General features: G+C 34.5%; 2 protein-coding genes across 2 annotated transcripts; one reads left to right on the plus strand and one right to left on the minus strand.

Annotated features, from left to right (window-relative positions):
- The first annotated feature begins 262 nt into the window (after nucleotides 1-262).
- On the plus strand, nucleotides 263-19245 carry LOC142228101 (uncharacterized). Its single transcript, XM_075298421.1, has 7 exons — nucleotides 263-305; nucleotides 3893-4024; nucleotides 15808-16145; nucleotides 17875-18026; nucleotides 18072-18478; nucleotides 18533-18635; nucleotides 18702-19245. Exons 1-7 carry the CDS (start codon nucleotides 263-265, stop codon nucleotides 19243-19245), a joined length of 1719 nt encoding a protein of 572 aa, XP_075154536.1.
- Nucleotides 19246-19343: 98 nt separating this feature from the next.
- LOC142228112 (uncharacterized) lies at nucleotides 19344-20139 on the minus strand. Its single transcript, XM_075298433.1, has 3 exons — nucleotides 19904-20139; nucleotides 19699-19826; nucleotides 19344-19618 (listed from the first exon to the last, which is right to left on the minus strand). Exons 1-3 carry the CDS (start codon nucleotides 20050-20052, stop codon nucleotides 19344-19346), a joined length of 552 nt encoding a protein of 183 aa, XP_075154548.1. The 5' UTR covers nucleotides 20053-20139.
- Nucleotides 20140-20415: the final 276 nt, after the last annotated feature.

The raw sequence follows: 20415 nt of genomic DNA on the forward strand, positions 1-20415 counted from the left end.
ATTTCATTCCGCCTGCTTTGCTTGCTCGTGGAGGATCATGAACCCGAAACCTGAGGACAAAACAGTTAAAATGCTCGGAACCGGATTAGTCATTCTTGTTTGATGGCTTCCTCAGCAAGCCTTAAATCTGTAGCAATTAGACTCCCGAACGATTTCCTAAAAGTCAAGACAACGGAGTTTAAGGAAAGCTGAAGGAAAAAGACAATCCAAAAACTAATTCCACCTTTTCTTACCACATACCAATGAGCTACCCGGCTACGCGATGTTCTTTACTGAAAAGAATTCATCGGATCCGGAAAATCATGGTATGTCGTCAAGAAAAGGTGTGGTCAACCTGCATTAATAATCTCAAACTTACGGTACAAACCCAAACCTAAAACAAATCTATGGCAATAATTACTATCTTGATTTTGCAAGATCATTATGTCCTAAACTGTTTCGGAATTGCGTCTGCTCACAAAGAGAACTAGTAGTGCTCGTGGCAACTGAAGAGGACTCTTAATATTAACTCTAACAGGACCTACGAACTTCTCTGTACTCTAAAAATGACTATACGTAACTATTTCTCTTTTCGGGCCCCACGTTTGGCGCCATTTTTGTACTGTGCCTGTGTGAAAATTGCAAAATGATTTCTCATCGTCCAGATGTCGTCGCTGGCATGGTGGCGTACGCGCGGCTATCGCTCGGCGGATGGTATGGGTTCTTGACATCTTTTCAAAAATTACACAGCAACAAAAAAAAAATAAATATCATGCCAGGCTGTAAATCGAAAGGTATTAGAATTATTGGGATTTGAAGCCCGAAAAGAGAGAGGAAACAAAAAAAAATCAACTTGTACTGCGTTCACACATACCTATATAAAAACAAGTATATACGGCCGTAAGTTCGGCCAGGCCGAATCTTATGTACCCTCCACCATGGATTGCGTAGGAACTTCTACTAAAGGCTGTCATCCACAATTGAATTACTTGGGTTGCGATAACACTTGCCGATGGCAAGGTATCGTAAAACTTTTTAACACTGTCTTCTAAATTGTAAGTTAGCCCATACGGGGTATATATTAAACAAAAAAAGGCCGATTAAATACGTATATAATCTAGTTTGACAAAATTTTCTATAGAAATAAAATTTTGACAAAATTTTCTATAGAAATAAAAATTTTACAAAATTTTCTATAGAAATAAAAACTTGCCAAATTTTCTATAGAAATAAAATGTTGACAAAATTTTCTATGGAAGTAAAATGTTGACAAAATTTTCTATAGCAATACAATTTTGACAAAAATTTCTATAGAAATAAAATGTTGACAAAATTTTGTATAGAAATGAAATTTTGACAAAACTTAGTATAGAAATAAAATGTTGACAAAATTTTCTACAGAAATAAATTTTTTACAAAATTTTCTATAGAAAAAAAAATTTTGACAAACATTTCTATAGAATAAACTTTTGACAAAACTTTCTATAGAAATGAAATTTTACCAAAACTTTCTATAGTAATAAAATTTGACAAAATTTTCTATGGAAATAAAGTTTTGGTAGATTACAAAATTTTCTATAGAAATAAAATTTTGACAAAATTTTCTATGGAAATAAAATTTTGACAAACATTTGTATAGAAATAAACTTTTGACAAAACTTTCTATAGAAATGAAATTTTGACAAAACTTTCTACAGTAATAAAATTTGACAAAATTTTCTATGGAAATAAAGTTTTGGTAGATTATTTTTGGCGATATGGACCAATTTTTGTGTAATAAGTCATCGGATATATATAACTAAAGACCGATATGGACCAATTTTTACATGGCTGTTAGAGGCCATATATTGACAAAATGTACCAAATTTCAACCGTATCGGATGACTTTTGCTCCTCCAAGAGGTTCCGGACGTCAAATCTGGGGACGGTTTATATGGGAACTATATATAATTATGGACCGATATGGACCAATTTTTGCATGGTTGTTAGAGACCATATACTAACACCATGTACCAAATTTCAACTGGATCGGATGAATTTTGCTCTTCCAAGAGGCTCCGGAGGTCAAATCTGGGGATCGGTTTATATGGGGGCTATATATAATTATGGACCGATATGGACCAATTTTTGCATGGTTATTAGAGGCCGTAAACTAACATCAGGTACCAAATTTCAACCGGATCGGATGAATTTTGCCCCTCCAAGAGGCTCCGGAGGTCAAATCTGGGGATCGGTTTATATGGGGGCTATATATAATTATGGACCGATATGGACCAATTTTTGCATGGTTGTTAAAAACCGTATACTAAGACCACGTACTAAATTTCAACCGGATCGGATGAATTTTGCTCCTCCAAGAGGCTCCGGTGGTCAAATCTGGGGATCGGTTTATATGGGAGCTATATATAATTATGGACCGATATGGACCAATTTTTGCATGGTTGTTAGAGGCCGTATACTAACATCAGGTACCAAATTTCAACCGGATTGGATGAATTTTGCCCCTCCAAAAGTCTCCGGAGGTCAAATCTGGGGATCGGTTTATATGGGGGCTATATATAATTATGGACCGATATGGACCAATTTTTGCATGGTTGTTAGAGACCATATACTAACATCAGGTACCAAATTTCAATCGGATCGGATGAATTTTGCCCCTCCAAGAGGCTCCGGAGGTCAAATCTGGGGATCGGTTTATATGGGGGCTATATATAATTATGGACCGATATGGACCAATTTGTGCATGGTTGTTAGAGACCGTATACTTAGACCACGTACCAAATTTCAACCGGATCGGATTAATTTTGCTGCTCCGGGAGGCTCCCCAAGCCAAATTTGGGGATCGGTTTATATGGGGGCTATACGTAAACGTGGTCCGATATGGCCCATTTTCAATACCATCCGACCTACATCAATAACAACTACTTGTGCCAAGTTTCAAGTCGATAGCTTGTTTCGTTCGGAAGTTAGCGTGATTTCCACAGACGGACGGACAGCCGGACAGACGGACGGACGGACGGACAGACGGACAGACGGACGGACATGCTTAGATCGACTCAGAATTTCACCACGACCCAGAATATATATACTTTATGGGGTCTTAGAGCAATATTTCGATGTGTTACAAACGGAATGACAAAGTTAATATACCCCCATCCGATGGTGGAGGGTATAAAAATACTTACTATCTCTTGGCCGCTGACCTGCCAAAATCAACCCTCCCTCTGGAACATTGTTCCACCATAGCAACTGTTCAAATCTGTTCGTTGCCCCATACATACCTTTTCGTCTACTTGCCCCCTTCCTGTCCCCTTGTCCACCCTTTATTCCCCTATTTAAAACATCATGTAATTAGGTTCATATCACAATAAAATTCATTGTTTTAGTCATGGCAAAATTCCAAAATATTATATTAAAAATTCATGTGAAAATTCGACAAATTCAAAAAAAAAAATTAGAGAAAAAATTTATAATATTTGCGAAATACATTGAAAATTCATATCTAATTCAACTTCGAGGTAGATATAGTCATCATCAACTCGCCTAATCAATATTCCAATGTGGGTTACGTTGTATAGCATCGCTGTATCCTTACTGCTTATCTGTCCGTCAGTCCGTATGTCGCGTCAAAAGTATAAGTAACAAAAGTTGTAATTATGTATTATTTCTTAAAATAAAGTCTCGGTTTTGTTTTATATATATGGCAATCTTTCCAGCCTAAAGGGGCGACATTTTAAAATAACCAGGACATTGTTACCTGGTACAAAAGTTTGGGAATCCCTGCATGCCTAGCCTGAGCTCAAACTATTTGGGTTGGGCCAAAAAATCTTAGCAAAAGTGGACATAGGACAAAAGATAAGTATATAAAAAATGCCTACCCTTTCTAAATTTAATTATCTTCTTTTATTTTCAGATTTCGTTCGTGTATTGGAGTTAAACAAATGGTTATTAAGTCGTAAGCAGGATACTTGGTGGACACCGCGGAGCGCAAGTGCCGTATGCAGCAAATCCCACGTTGAAGCAGAGGAGGATGAGCCGACGAACTGTAGTCTTTTAGTTTAAGTTTAATTTATTATTAAGTTTAAATTTTTGTGTTAAATAGTTCTTTTTGTTTGTATGTACTTTAGACCTTAGACCTTTAGTTTTCAATTCAAAATAATATTTTACTTTTGTACCTTTTTTTTTTGAAGTTCTTTTTTTATTCAGTTTATTTGTAAATACCCAAGTTTTACTTGTACTTTAATTGTTCACTTCAGTTCTTTTTATTCGGAAACTTTAAGTTCATGTTATTAAATTCAATACATTTTAAATAAAAGTTAATACAAATTCATTCACTCAAAATTCAACAGTAAAGTTTAGTTATGTCTTTTTGCTTTTCGATACGGAAAATTTATATTTAACTTTTTTTCAGGTACTCCTTTTTTATTCATTTATTATTCAGCTAGTATTTACACAATGTATATAAAAGTTCAATAAACTGTCTTTACTTCTTTTTTCTCTCCTGACTGTCTTTTAATTATGACAGGAGGTTTCAGATCACTGTTTCGTTTTTTTTTTCCTTTTTTTTTGAGACCACTTGTGGTTTAGGTTATCATATCTCACATTCACGGTGCTGTTCAAGTTAGTGTTTTCCGCTCTGCTTCATGCTCACCTCCGGCTGCTTACTTCGATTGTCCTCCTCAAAATCAGAAAATCATCCTAGCTTGTCTGCCGCCATTAAAAACTCCATTTTTCCTCAACATTTCCAGTGATCACCATTATGATGACCACAAAATGACTGACAATCACAAATAAATAAACAAACGTCAGATTGCCACAGATGACAGAAGACAAGGTTCGCTCCGTATAATGACTTATAGATGGCGCTAATTCATACCCATAGATGGCGTAAAAAATATATAGCACGTGCACATGACAGGGTCATGGTGTTTAGTTGAATAACAGATCCAAATAAAGGCACATTTAACTCCAGAATTCAATGCGACAAACACTATAAGTAAAGATATGTTAATTTTTTAAATAAAATTTCATTTGACAGAACAAACAAAAGATAGCTTTTGAAAATGTCAATCATACAAATATTAAACATTTTCCAGAAGTTTTTGTGACCCCTTAAAGGTGTGTTTTCGCTCTCCTGTAAAAATGAGTTTTTGGACTCATGGAGTTTTGTCATAATTCCACAGAAATTTGTTCATCACCTGTATGTAATTAGTGATCAACACCCTCAAAAAAATTGCTTCTATAACATATGTTCCAAACATATTTTGCGAGAAGCACATATATTATTGGATATTGCCGAAACATTATTATGTTTGTTTTATGAGTGGACACATTTTGAGCCCAAAAATATTTTATGCTTGGAATAATTTTCTAATTTAATAATTTTAATAATTTTCTTGGAATATTTTTTAGTTCTTAGGACCTTTTTCTGTAATACAAACAATACTGATGAAATTATTCAATTGTATTTATTTATTTGTTCAATTTTGCCTTTCGCCTGGACGGAGACTCGAACCTAGGAACATACAGTTTGTACGCCAACACACTATCCACTGGGCTACGTAGCCGTTATAGTCACCAATAGACAATTATCGTTGCAAACATAACATTATTTAACAGACACATACATTTGCTTGCCACGTGGAGAAATGGTTAGCATGTCCGCCTTGCGTGCAGAGGGTCGTGGGTTCAATCCTTGCTCCGACCGAACACCATTGTTTTTTTTTTTGTATTTATATTTATATATTATTAAATTAAATTTTTACAATGAAACTTCGAAATGTGTGTTATTAAAGATTTACAGTCAGAAAAGAATAGTACTGGATATAAACGAAATGGACTGAGCTTTTGGATAAAATATTATTTTTTTAAATGTAAAAATAACAATTTTGTAACAAAAAATGGTTTTGGTATAAAAGTTTGAAATTTTCGAAGAAATTCAAAAACTCTACCAAACGAAGAACGTGAAATCAAGTATACAAACATACATAATTTTGCAATATACACATAAATTTATTTAGGCGTAAACTATTTTTTACTAGCATTTAATACCATTTTAAATCCATTTAAAATTTCTCGTATTTTGAAATACTAATAAATAAATATAGTTATCAACGAATAATTTTGTACTTAATTCCATTTTATCCTTTAGGGCCGGAATTAAGTTGGCATTATCGCTCTAAAATGCCCACGTTTTCACGTTTTCTTTTCTTTAATAATTCATTTTAAAGCAAATAAACTTTTTCAATTGTTGCTTTAGATCGAGTTTTGAAAGTGTACGTCAACTCATCTTGGACTACTTATTAATAAAGAGGAACTAAACTTATTTTTTTTCTGAATATCCCTTTGTAATTTGTATATATTTTCCACTGTTTTTTTATACCCTCCACCATAGGATGGGGGTATATTAACTTTGTCATTCCGTTTGTAACACATCGAAATATTGCTCTAAGACCCCATAAAGTATATATATTCAGGGTCGTGATGAAATTCTGAGTCGATCTGAGCATGTCCGTCCGTCTGTTGAAATCACGCTAACTTCCGAACGAAATAAAGGGTGATACGGTCAAAATTTGGTCAATATAAACTTGACGTATTTCTTTCAATTTTGCATTTAAAAAACCTCTCATTTTGATGGTGTGTGTGTAGAATGTTGCTCCTATTTTGATTTTGGAATTCACTCTTCAGTTGTCAAAATGCCGTCCAAGCAAGAAGAGCAGCGTATCAAAATTTTGCTCGCGCATCGCGAAAATCCGAGCTACTCGCACGCAAAGCTGGCAAAATCGCTAAAAGTTGCCAAATCAACCGTTAAAAATGTAATAAAAGTGTTTGAGGAACGTTTGTCGACAGCCAGGAAGTCTGGATCGGGGGGAAATCGGAAGCCGCTGAGACGACAAAGAGAGTTGCCGGTAGTTGCAAGCGAAACCCTAACCTCTTTCTCCGAGATGCCGCAAATAAGCTGGGTGTATCGTCTACAACCGTACATCGAGCCAAAAAACGAGCCGGACTATCGACTTACAAGAAGGTAGTGACTCCAAGTCGCGATGATAAACAAAAAACGACGGCCAAAGCGCGATCCCAGAGGCTGTACACGACGATGCTGACGAAGTTTGACTGCGTGGTAATGGACGACGAAACCTACGTCAAAGCCGACTACAAGCAGCTTCCGGGACAGGAGTTTTATACGGCAAAAGGAAGGGGAAAGGTAGCAGATATTTTCAAGCACATAAAACTGTCAAAGTTCGCAAAAATATGAAAAGCAGCATTTTCATAGCTTCCGGGACTGTCTGCTGCCTTTCCTGAAGAAACATGGTTGTTCCGTACTGTTTTGGCCGGATTTGGCATCTTGCCATTACGGTAAAAAGGCCATGGAGTGGTACGCCGCCAACAACGTGCAGGTGGTTCCCAAGGACAAGAACCCTCCCAACACGCCAGAGCTCCGCCCAATTGAGAAATACTGGGCTATTGTCAAGCGGAACCTAAAGAAGACCAAAAAACTGCTAAGGACGAGCAGCAGTTCAAGGCAAACTGGCTTTCTGCGGCGAAGAAGGTGGACAGGGTGGCTCTACAAAATCTGATGGCAGGTGTCAAGCGTGAGGCCCGGCAATTCGGATTTGGAAAAGCGAAAGCCTAACTGAATATTTTTCCTGAATTTTATACTAATTGAACTTGAAAAAGAAATTTAATTTGATTTTTTAAATAAACGATTTCACCGATTTACACGCGTTTTCCCTTGACCAAATTTTGACCGTATCACCCTTTAAGCTATCGACTTGAAACTTGCCACAAATATTAGTTATTGATGTCGGTCGGATGGTATTGCAAATGGACTATATCGGTCCACTTTTACGTATAGCCCCCATATAAAAGGACCCCCCAAATTTGGTTTGCGAATCCTCTATGAGAAGCAAATTTCATCCGATCCGGCTGAAATTTGGTACATGGTGTTAGTATATGGTCTCTAACAACCATGCAAAAATTGGTCCACATCGGTCCTTAATTATATATAGCCCCCATATAAACCGATCCCCCGATTTTGCTTTTGGAGCCTCTAAGAGAAGCAAATTTCATCCGATTCGGCTGAAATTTGGTACATTGTGCTAGTATATGGCCGTTAACAACCATGCCTAACTAGGTCCGTGTCGGTCTATCCCCAATCTCAAATCACACAAAAATTGGTCCATATCACGTTCATAATTGTATATAGCCCCCATTTAAGCGTCCTACGTACCGTGCGAAGGTCCATTCGTAATTATTTGTAGACTTACCTATACATACCTTTTTTGTCTAATATATACAACGTATGGACTAACTCACAATTTAGAAAACAATGTTAAGAAGTTTTAAGATACCACAACCCACACTCAGAGAAGAAACATGATTGTCACAATCATATTCGAAGAGCAAAATAATATGATAGGAGCTATTTTTGCGGCGACCATGTAACATTTTAACCTGCAACCAAGTTGGCTCAGTGAACATGGTTCTAAGAAATATGTAATTGTCCTCATCTAAAATGTTATTATATTGATAAAAAGAATTTTGTTTGAATGAAAAGACAATGGTCACGATTTAAAATGTTATGGCTTGCGGAGACTCTAAGTATTCATTAAAAATGCTTTTCTCCTAGTTAAAAGAACATGGTCACAACTTAAAATGTTTTGATCTTTATGAAAAAACTTTTTTCATCGTCGAAAAAAGGACGCCACTTGAGAAAAGAAAACACAAAATTAACTTTATTTGTTTGTTATACCCTAAACCACATAGTGGTCAGGGTATAATAAGTTTGATCGGCCAAAAAATGTGCCTACCAGAAATATTGATTTTAGACCCCATAAAATATATACCGATCGACTCAGAATCACCTCCTGAGTCGATCTAGCGCTTGGTGTCCGTCCGTCCGTCCGTCTGTCCATGTATTTGTTGTTCACAGGATTCCGGTCGCAATTATTAACCGATTTTGATGAAATTTGGTGCAGGGAGTTTTTTGGGCACAAGGACGAACGCTATTGAATTTGGAAGAAATCGGATCAAATTTAGATATAGCTCCCATATATATGTATCGCCCGATTTCGACAAATGGGGTCACGTTGCGCGCTTTTTCAAATATATACCGATCGACTCAGAATCACCTCCTGAGTCGATCTAGCACTTGGTGTCCGTCCGTCCGTCCGTCTGTCCATGTATTTGTTGTTCACAGGATTCCGGTCGCAATTATTAACCGATTTTGATGAAATTTGGTACAGGGAGTTTTTTGGGCACAAGGACGAACGCTATTGAATTTGGAAGAAATCGGATCAAATTTAGATATAGCTCCCATATATATGTATCGCCCGATTTCGACAAATGGGGTCACGTTGCGCGTTTTTTCAAACGGATCGTCACCAAATTTGGCAAAAGGTAATCTTTTCCATCGCCCTTCAAGTCTGCAAAATTTCATCCAAATCGGTTCAGATTTAGATATAGCTCTCATATCTATGTATCGCCCGATTTTCCCAAATTTGGCCACAAAACCTTTATTTATCAACCGATCTTACTCAAAGTTAGCTAAATATAATCTTCTATAGCACTAACTATATGTGCAAAAAATCATCGAAATCGGTTCAGATTTAGCTATAGCTCCCATATATATGTACCGCCCGATTTTTCTAAATTTGGCCATAAAACCCTTATTTATCAACCGATCTTATCCAAATTTGGCTAAATGTAGTCTTCTATAGCACTAACTATATGTGCAACAAATCATCGAAATCGGTTCAGTTTTAGATATAGCTCCCATATATATATATATATATATATATATATATATATATATATATATATATATATATATATATATATATATATATATATATATATATATATATATATATATATATATATATATATATATATATATATATCCCGATTTTCCCAAATTTGGCCATAGAACCCTTATTTATTAACCGATCTTACTAAAAGTTGGCTAGATCCAGTCCTCTATAGTACCAACTATATGTGCGAGATTTCATCGAAATCGGTTCAGATGTAGATATAGCTCCCATATATGTATCACCCGATTTTGAAAAATTCGCCCCTAATAACCTTATGTTTGACAATACAGGCCTCATTTCTTAACTGATCTTACTCAAATCTTGCACAAGGTAACCTTTTGCGGTATTAATCAAACCCGCAAAATTTTATGCAAATTGGTTCAGATTTAGATATAGCTTCCATATATATGCATCGCTCGATTTTCCCAAATTTGGCCATAGTACTCTTATTTATTAACCAATGTTACTCAAATTTCAAATTTTGATGTACTAGCCGATCGTACTTATACGTACTTGTAGCTCTTACATAAGAATATTGCTCGATTTTTACAAATTTGTATTTATTACCCACACTAATTGGGCGATTTTCTCTTTTTTAATAATGGGCTCAATATTAGTGGCATACTAACCCCGTAGTTGCAATATCAACACAGCCAGTGTTGCTAGAAGTAGGCGAAATTCCCTATATGTAGGGTTTTTTCTAATATTTAGCGTCTTGTAGGGACGTAGGGCCACAATGTAGGACATTTTCACTCAACACAATTTGTAATAATTTTTACATTTTGGTGGCTCTACAGGATGACATTAGAAGCCGGCAAGGCTTGATCTTTAACAATGTGTGGTAAACTTTATTCCTGTAGAAAATTTTGTCAACATTTTATTTCTATAGAACATTTTGTCAAAATTGTATTTCTATGGAAATTTTTTTCAAAATATTATTTCTATAAAAAATTTTCTCAAAATTTTATTTCTATAAAATTTATTGTCAAAATTTTATTTCTATAGAAAAATTTCTCACAAAAATTTGTTTATAGAAACTTTTTCCAAAATTTTATTTTTATAGAGATTTAACAAAAAAGATTACTAATTTGGGTAGAATTCTACCAACTGTGGCAACCGTGGTGATAATACAAGTTTATATTTTAAGTTATATACGTTGCATATTCATGTTTTAAGATAATAAAGTACTTAGAACCATTTTTGTTTTGTAAAATTTTTTAAATTTAACGAAAAATGTAGTAGGGAAAATTGTTTGAGAATGTATGGGAAGTAGGGAACTTTTTTTGTCCTTGTAGGGTAAACCGAACATTTTCCCTGGCAACATCGACGATGAGCTATAGTCAGATTGACACAAAGCACCCATAGACATGTACCCCTTAATTTTCTTAAATATGCAAATGCGGTTTATCTCCCAGACCTATATGTTACCCCACAAATGCTTATGATTACTAATTCTGTAATGCTGGTTTAGGGTATGATATAGTCGGCCCCGCCCGACTTTCTACTTTACTTACTTGTTTTTATTTATTTATAAACCAATTCATTGTTTATTTGTACTTATAATGCCGTTCAAGCAAACATCATATATTTTTACACACTCTATTTTATTTCAATTTCAACAATAAGTAATTATTCCATATTTACATCGTGCCCATCAAATGTACAAACGCAGACATCATGTAACTGCAAATAAAAATAAATGATACCATATAGCAAAATGAAGGACAAAAAACAGGTACATTTTTATACCCTCCACCATCGGATGGGGGTATATTAACTTTGTCATTCCGTTTGTAACACATCGAAATATTGCTCTAAGACCCCATAAAGTATATATATTCTGGGTCGTGGTGAAATTCTGAGTCGATCTAAGCATGTCCGTCCGTCCGTCCGTCTGTCCGTCTGTCCGTCCGTCCGTCTGTCCGGCTGTTCGTCCGTCTGTGGAAATCACACTAACTTCCGAACGAAACAAGCTATCGACTTGAAACTTGGCACAAGTAGTTGTTATTGATGTAGGTCGGATGGTATTGAAAATGGGCCATATCGGACCACGTTTACGTATAGCCCCCATATAAACCGATCCCCAAATTTGGCTTGGGGAGCTTCCCGGAGCAGCAAAATTAATCCGATCCGGTTGAAATTTGGTACGTGGTCTAAGTATACGGTCTCTAACAACCATGCACAAATTGGTCCATATCGGTCCATAATTATATATAGCCCCCATATAAACCGATCCCCAGATTTGACCTCCGGAGCCTCTTGGAGGGGCAAAATTCATCCGATCCGATTGAAATTTGGTACCTGATGTTAGTATATGGTCTCTAACAACCATGCAAAAATTGGTCCATATCGGTCCATAATTATATATAGCCCCCATATAAACCGATCCCCAGATTTGACCTCCGGAGACTTTTGGAGGGGCAAAATTCATCCAATCCGGTTGAAATTTGGTACCTGATGTTAGTATACGGCCTCTAACAACCATGCAAAAATTGGTCCATATCGGTCCATAATTATATATAGCTCCCATATAAACCGATCCCCAGATTTGACCACCGGAGCCTCTTGGAGGAGCAAAATTCATCCGATCCGGTTGAAATTTAGTACGTGGTCTTAGTATACGGTTTTTAACAACCATGCAAAAATTGGTCCATATCGGTCCATAATTATATATAGCCCCCATATAAACCGATCCCCAGATTTGACCTCCGGAGCCTCTTGGAGGGGCAAAATTCATCCGATCCGGTTGAAATTTGGTACCTGATGTTAGTTTACGGCCTCTAATAACCATGCAAAAATTGGTCCATATCGGTCCATAATTATATATAGCCCCCATATAAACCGATCCCCAGATTTGACCTCCGGAGCCTCTTGGAAGAGCAAAATTCATCCGATCCAGTTGAAATTTGGTACATGGTGTTAGTATATGGTCTCTAACAACCATGCAAAAATTGGTCCATATCGGTCCATAATTATATATAGTTCCCATATAAACCGTCCCCAGATTTGACGTCCGGAACCTCTTGGAGGAGCAAAAGTCATCCGATACGGTTGAAATTTGGTACATTTTGTCAATATATGGCCTCTAACAGCCATGTAAAAATTGGTCCATATCGGTCTTTAGTTATATATATCCGATGACTTATTACACAAAAATTGGTCCATATCGCCAAAAATAATCTACCAAAACTTTATTTCCATAGAAAATTTTGTCAAATTTTATTACTGTAGAAAGTTTTGTCAAAATTTCATTTCTATAGAAAGTTTTGTCAAAAGTTTATTTCTATACAAATGTTTGTCAAAATTTTATTTCCATAGAAAATTTTGTCAAAATTTTATTTCTATAGAAAATTTTGTAATCTACCAAAACTTTATTTCCATAGAAAATTTTGTCAAATTTTATTACTATAGAAAGTTTTGGTAAAATTTCATTTCTATAGAAAGTTTTGTCAAAAGTTTATTCTATAGAAATGTTTGTCAAAATTTTTTTTCTATAGAAAATTTTGTAAAAAATTTATTTCTGTAGAAAATTTTGTCAACATTTTATTTCTATACTAAGTTTTTTCAAAATTTCATTTCTATACAAAATTTTGTCAACATTTTATTTCTATAGAAATTTTTGTCAAAATTGTATTGCTATAGAAAATTTTGTCAACATTTTACTTCCATAGAAAATTTTGTCAACATTTTATTTCTATAGAAAATTTGGCAAGTTTTTATTTCTATAGAAAATTTTGTAAAATTTTTATTTCTATAGAAAATTTTGTCAAAATTTTATTTCTATAGAAAATTTTGTCAAGGTTTCATTTCTATAGAAAATTTTGTCAAAATTTTATTTCTATAGAAAATTTTGTCAAACTAGATTATATACGTATTTAATCGGCCTTTTTTTGTTTAATATATACCCCGTATGGGCTAACTTACAATTTAGAAGACAGTGTTAAAAAGTTTTACGATACCTTGCCATCGGCAAGTGTTATCGCAACCCAAGTAATTCAATTGTGGATGACAGCCTTTAGTAGAAGTTCCTACGCAATCCATGGTGGAGGGTACATAAGATTCGGCCTGGCCGAACTTACGGCCGTATATACTTGTTTCAATTACACTTTCCTTTTTTGTGTTCACATAAAACCATGTGCCACTTCTGAATAAATAAATTAACACAAAACACAGTAAATCCATATTCTCCGTCCATTCCAAGAAACAATCAACACAGGACTGACGCGAAAATGAAAATCGTGTGTACATGCTCAATGTTTTTATAAAATTCTTTTCACTGCAAACATGTTACAAAATTAAATGGTCACGAAAAAAATGTAAATGGTCTTTATGGCCATGTAATGGTTCTAGACATGTCTATACTTAACCTATAAAAATACTTTTTCCCTGTAAAAAAGTAAAAAGAATTGAATGGTCAGGTACATGATTTTCCCGACCATTTAATGGTCTCAAATTCTATCATTTAAATGATAGAACATGTTTGCGGTATTTGAGAACCATTCAAATGCTTATTGCCACCATACATTTTTCTCCGCTCGAAAACTATTTTTACAAAGACAAAATACATGGTTGTCGCGGCAATTACATGCTCTAGATAAGCATTAAATGGATGCGGCAACAATGTACAAACATGTTTTTTTTTGTGCGTGCAAGTAATTCGATTGTGGATGACAGTCTTTCGTAGAAGTTTCTACGCAATCCATGGTGGAGGGTACATAAGATTGGCCCTAGCCGAACTTACGGCCGTATATACTTGTTTTAACATACTTATTCACAATATGATCAGTGATAAATTTTTCTGAAAAGAAATTTAAATGATGAATGAATTTAAATGATTAATGGTCTTCAACAAGGAACGGTTAATTCACCGATTTTATTCAATATATTTTTATCTGATATAATAAAGAAAATTCAAACTAGCATATTTTATGCTGATTGAAATAACTATATATGACAATAACATATAATGATCACATAGTAGTCTCTTCTTAAGGCTAGGAATGCATTTTTCAAATACAATTTACTCGAAAATGGTAGTCACTAGAGTAAAAATAATTATGTATAATCACTCATCAGACCGATTATAACATATAGCTGGGCGATATGGTTTAATATTTCACCATCATACATGGAAAAAATACGCATCTTTGAAAGAAAATGTTTTAACTATACTTATTTTGTATCAAACAACAAAACTTTATGATAACTTTATGATTAGCTCCCTTTTATGTAAATGAGGACTATGTATTACAATCGAATATGTCCCACCAGTATCATTCAATTTTCTAGATAAATTAAACATATTTCAAGACCATATAGATATTATCGAAACAAAAAGTGGAATGTAAAAGTAAATACTGACTAATCGAATCTTGTAACATTTACACTTAACAAAGGTAACTGTCCGGAGGTCTATCTAAATGGAGATGTTATTCCAATGGCAAATTGCGTAAAGTACTTAGGACTAAATATTGGCAGACGATAGACGTGGAAGGAGCATATAAAATCTAAACGGCAACAGCTTGAAATTAAAACAAAGCGAATGTACTGGCTTCTAGGTCCAAGATCACAGTTGAGATTAGAAAATAAATTATTGCTATACAAAACAACGTTAAAACCAATCTGGAGATATGGAATTGAACTTTGGGGTACAGCAAGCAACTCAAATGTTGAGATACTGCAAAGATATCAATCTAAAACGTTAAGGATGACTACAAGTGCACCGTGGTTTATGACCAACAAAAATAGACACAAATATCTTGATACCCCAATGGTTCGAGATGTAATACGAAAAAGTAGTACAAATTACCTCGATAGACTAAGTATCCACTCGAATATTTAGCTATAACTATCCTTGATGATACAAATGAATTAAAAAGACTGAAAAGACTTAGTGTACTCGACTTGCCCTTTTTAACTTAAGTCAAAATTATATGTATACGAGGGCGGTTCGGAAACTTCTTAGCCTATCAGTGAAAGAGAATAGTTAGTTTTTCAAAAAAATACTGGCTTCTAGGTCCAAGATCACAGTTGAGATTAGAAAATAAATTATTGCTGTACAAAACAACGTTAAAACCAATCTGGACATATGGACGTGAACTTTGGGGTACAGCGAGCAACTCAAAAGTTGAGATACTGCAAAGATATCAATTTAAAACGTTAAGGATGATTACAAGTGCATCGTGGTTTATGACCAACAAAAATATACACAAAGATCTTGATGTCCCAATGGTTCGAGATGTAATACGAAAAAGTAGTACAAATTACCTCAATAGACTAAGTAACCACTCGAATATTCTAGCTATAACTCTCCTTGATGATACAAATGAATTAAAAAGACTGAAAAGACTTAGTGTACTCGACTTGCCCTTTTTAACTTAAGTCAAAATTATATGTATACGAGGGCGGTTCGAAAACTTCTTAGCCTATCAGTGAAAGAGAATAGTTAGTTTTTCAAAAATATTTTTTTTTAAATAATCTCCTGGAACTTCAATTTTATTGTTTTACCCTTTTGCAGATATTCAATCAATAAAATATCTTTGAAGTCCCAAAAAACAGTTGACATAACCTTACCAGCCGATTGAATTTATTTTTGCCTTCTTTGGGGCACTTCCTCCAGCTTCAGTTCATTGTTTGGATTGTTCTTTTGTCTCTGGAGTATAGTGGTGGATCCATGTCTCATCAACAGTTATGAAACGATGCTTAAAATCCATTTTATTTCGCTTAAAATGATCCAAACAAGCTTGAGAAATGTTCATTCTTATGCGTTTTTGATCGACTGTTAACAAATGCGGCACCCATCTTGCAGACAGCTCTTTCATCTGTAGTTCTTCATGCAAAATTAAATGGACTCGATCATTTGAGATGCCTGTGATATTAGCAATTTCACGCACTTTTATTCGTCGATCATTTAATACCATACCATGCACTTTGGCTACAATTTCTGTTGTTGTTGCTGTTTTTGGACGTCCACTACGTGGTTCATCTTCAATGCTTGTACGACCACGTTTAAATTCGGCAACCCATTTTTTGGCTGCTGCATATGAAGCACCGCTTTCACCTAACACATTCACCATATCATTATGAATTTCTTGTCCCGATAAACCTTTTTTATGTAAATATTTAATGACAGCACGCATTTCTAATTTTTCCATTGTAAGAAAATGTGGATGCGTCTTTTTTGAACACTGTTTCTATATGAAGGAGTTGCCAGGTCAAAACAAAATTTAACATCTGTGCTAGGCTAAGAAGTTTCCGAACTGCCCTCGTATAGTATGCAAATTTCATGGTATAAAAGTTATGTTTTTATGAAATTAATTTTGTTTTTGAACAATTTCCTCTAATGATTTAAGTTTAATAGACCTTAACATAACATGTCATGTATTGTAAATTCATCCAACCAATTTGCTTAATATTGGTGTATTGTAAATAGATTGCAAATAAAGACATAAAGAGAAAAAAATATTTCAAAATGTAAACGGAGCCCCCATATTTTATCACAATTATAGATGGGCAATCAATTGCGAAAACACTCATATTGATCTTAGGTACAAGACTAGCATATCTGTTAAATATATTAGCGCAACGCAAAAACCGAAACAAAAAAATTTGGTGGTTAAATACATAACTGTATATTTCTTTTCTATTTTATTTTCTAGACTTATCCTTTTTATTTAATACCCATACAAAAGTAATGTTTTTGTATATCTTTTTCATTACAAATTTATATATTACAATTTCCTATTATATCATAATTATTATACTAGAGTGTCCTTGCATGGGACGTTGTATATATAGCTATTTCACCAAATATTGTTAACTTTTGTTTATTTACGTTTTTTTTTTTCAAATTTATATTTTGAAATAATTTACCAAGAATAATGAATAATTTACCAAGAAGAAGCATATCAATTGTTTATAGCCTTTTTACACTTAAGTATATTTATGTGAAACGAATGGAACATATTGAAAATTGAAACATAGCGTTTACATGTTTAACATCTAACATTTTACATCCTTAATTTTACGTTTCTGCTAAAAAGCAACCTTTGTTTTGTTTAAATAATAAAAAATGAATTTTAAGGAAAAACGGATTTTGGGTTTGGCTGTTTCAATGAAACAACAGCAAGATATAGCGCAACTGGTTGAGTTAAGTCAAATAATATCACAAGATGAGGACGAAGACGATGTAACATATCTAGAAGCAAATTTATATTCACCTGAGAGACCATGGATGTTTGTAAGTAGATATTCGCACTTTTTTTCTGTGCATCTTACAAGATGTACACATTTTGCAGCCAAGATATGGACAATTTTGGGAAAGAGATGTTCCAGAACATTTTTCAAGGAAAGCTTTCGTGTCGATACGGAAACATTTGGATTACTTGTAAGTCTTCTAAATGCAATACAAAAACAGGATACGTGCTTCCGTTTGGCAATACCACTGGAAAAACGTATTGCGATTGCTCTATATGCATTGGGCTCTTCAGCAGAATATAGAACTATTGGAAGACTTTTTGGTGTTTCCGCTAGTAGCGTATGCAATATCTTGCATGAATTTTGTAAGATTGTTATTAAAGTTCTTGGTGAAGAGTACCTTCCATCGCAATTTATAACAGAGGAAAAAGTAAATGAATGCGTCAGTGGCTTTGAGAACATTGGATTTCCCCAATGTTTAGGTGCAGTAGGTAGGCAAAAGTGTTGAATGAGAAAGTCAAGTCTTTATATTTATATTATTAAAGATGGATGCCATATCGAAGTGAGCCCACCATCGGGAGATGCTGTGGACTACTTCAATTACAAGGGCTGGTATTCAATAGTACTTTTTGCGTTGGTTGATTATCGGTAAGTACTTATGTGTTGTGTTGTCACGTACAATCATTCGTGATTATATTATTACATCGTCAATAGTTACAGATTTTTATATGTTAATGTCGGATGTCCAGGTCGGTGTAACGATTCATACATATATCGCCAGTCAGAACTAAGCAAAATGATAGAATCATCCCCATGGCTTAAGAGGAAAACTAAGGACATCTGTGGAACACCAGTGCAAGTTCTTATAATTGGAGACTCCGCCTTCAAATTTTCGCCTACCCTTATGAAACCTTATCCATTTTCCACTGCTGCTCCATTGGATAAGCAGACTTTCAACTACGGGCTGTCGAAGGCAAGAAGAGTGGTTGAGAATGCTTTTGGTCATATGAAAGCGAGATTTCGACGCATAGGCAAGGGATTAGAAAATCATTTGAAATTTAATAACAAGATAATTATGTGCTGCTGTATCCTGCACAACTTTTTGAATTGCAATAACAGCGAAATTAATGAAAACTGGAGAGTTGATCAAACCATTTTACGCCCTCAGCCTTGCAACATATCAGCGGATTTTTCTGAAGCTGCTGAGGACATCAGAAGTTCGATTTCAAAATATCTGTTTGAAAGGAGAAACCTATGATTAAAGTCAACTACATTTATTTATAACACTATTATTAAATATTAATTTTATTTAAAATAAAAATTGGTACAAAATTTCGTGATATAATTTTAGTGATATCAGTTCTTTTTCCTCAATATTTTCAAAAGTTCCATTTGAAATTTCGCATTCTGTTGTGTATTTTCATCTACTCGTTTTAGTATTTCTGTAGTTTGCTGTCCTCGCTCTTTTAATAATGTATTCCTTTCTTTTGCTACAAGAAACAATTCTTCATTTATGTTAGCTTTCTTTCGTTTCTTTAGAGGATTTTGTAAACAATCAGTATCACTGTATGATAAATTGCTACAAGAAGGTCTAGCATCAAAATCCAAAACACTCTCAGTAGTCGTTTCATCTAAAAAAGAAGAAAATATAACAAGAAATTTAAAGTTACATTTGGTGTGGTTAATATAATATTGATCTCGAAATACGAACTTGTACTTTCAAACATGTTTTCGGTGACGTTGTGAATTTTGAAGGACCCCAAAATATTATGCAGTTTGTGATGATGCTGCCAATTGGATGGTTCTCCTCCTGTGGATCCTATTTTTCCCTTTTCGCTTCTATTTAAACAATTAAAACATATATCGTTACTTTTATATATCTTTACTGATGATACAGATTGATAAAAAAGACTCACCTGTACTTTCGAGTAAGATTATCCAATTTCGTCCTCACGTCTGTCCATGCACCTTTAAAACCAACATCTTCGAGCTTTTTAGCCATTTCTTGATAGACATGATAATTTTTTCTAGTACCGCACAAATCTTCAATATATTCCTCCCACATGTCTAACAAAACATTCTCCTCCACTGACGACCACACAATACGTTGAGAAGTCCTTTTTCTTGCTAAAAATATGAGTTTTTACAAAATAGTAGAAGACAAATGAATACTAACATGAAACGTCAACTGCCATATTTCCAAATAAAAATTATGAAATTTTTATCAGTGATGACACTTTTTCTAGTGAAGACACTTAAAATACTCTCAAAGAATAAGTTGAAACAAAGTGAAATAGGAACATTTTCCAAAGATGTTAAACATTTTTAAAACGCACGACGTCAAAATTAGTATGGACCAGTAAGGAAAGTCTAAAGTCGGGCGGGGCCGACTATATTATACCCTGCACCACTTTGTAGATCTAAATTT

This window comes from Haematobia irritans, chromosome 1 (genome assembly GCF_050003625.1).
Source record: "Haematobia irritans isolate KBUSLIRL chromosome 1, ASM5000362v1, whole genome shotgun sequence".
Classification (NCBI taxonomy): Eukaryota; Metazoa; Arthropoda; class Insecta; order Diptera; family Muscidae; genus Haematobia; species Haematobia irritans.

Bases quoted from the DNA above. Each gene is read 5' to 3' on its own strand.
- LOC142228101 (XM_075298421.1), top strand. From the start codon at position 263: ATGTTCTTTACTGAAAAGAATTCATCGGATCCGGAAAATCATG. The intron at 306-3,892 runs GTATGTCGTCAA...TTTTATTTTCAG, and splicing joins ATCGGATCCGGAAAATCATG to ATTTCGTTCGTGTATTGGAG. The intron at 18,479-18,532 runs GTAGGCAAAAGT...ATATTATTAAAG, and splicing joins CCAATGTTTAGGTGCAGTAG to ATGGATGCCATATCGAAGTG.
- LOC142228112 (XM_075298433.1), bottom strand. From the start codon at position 20,052: ATGTGGGAGGAATATATTGAAGATTTGTGCGGTACTAGAAAAAATTAT. The intron at 19,827-19,903 runs GTGAGTCTTTTT...TTGTTTAAATAG, and splicing joins AATCTTACTCGAAAGTACAG to AAGCGAAAAGGGAAAAATAG. The intron at 19,619-19,698 runs GTTCGTATTTCG...CTTCTTTTTTAG, and splicing joins AAACATGTTTGAAAGTACAA to ATGAAACGACTACTGAGAGT.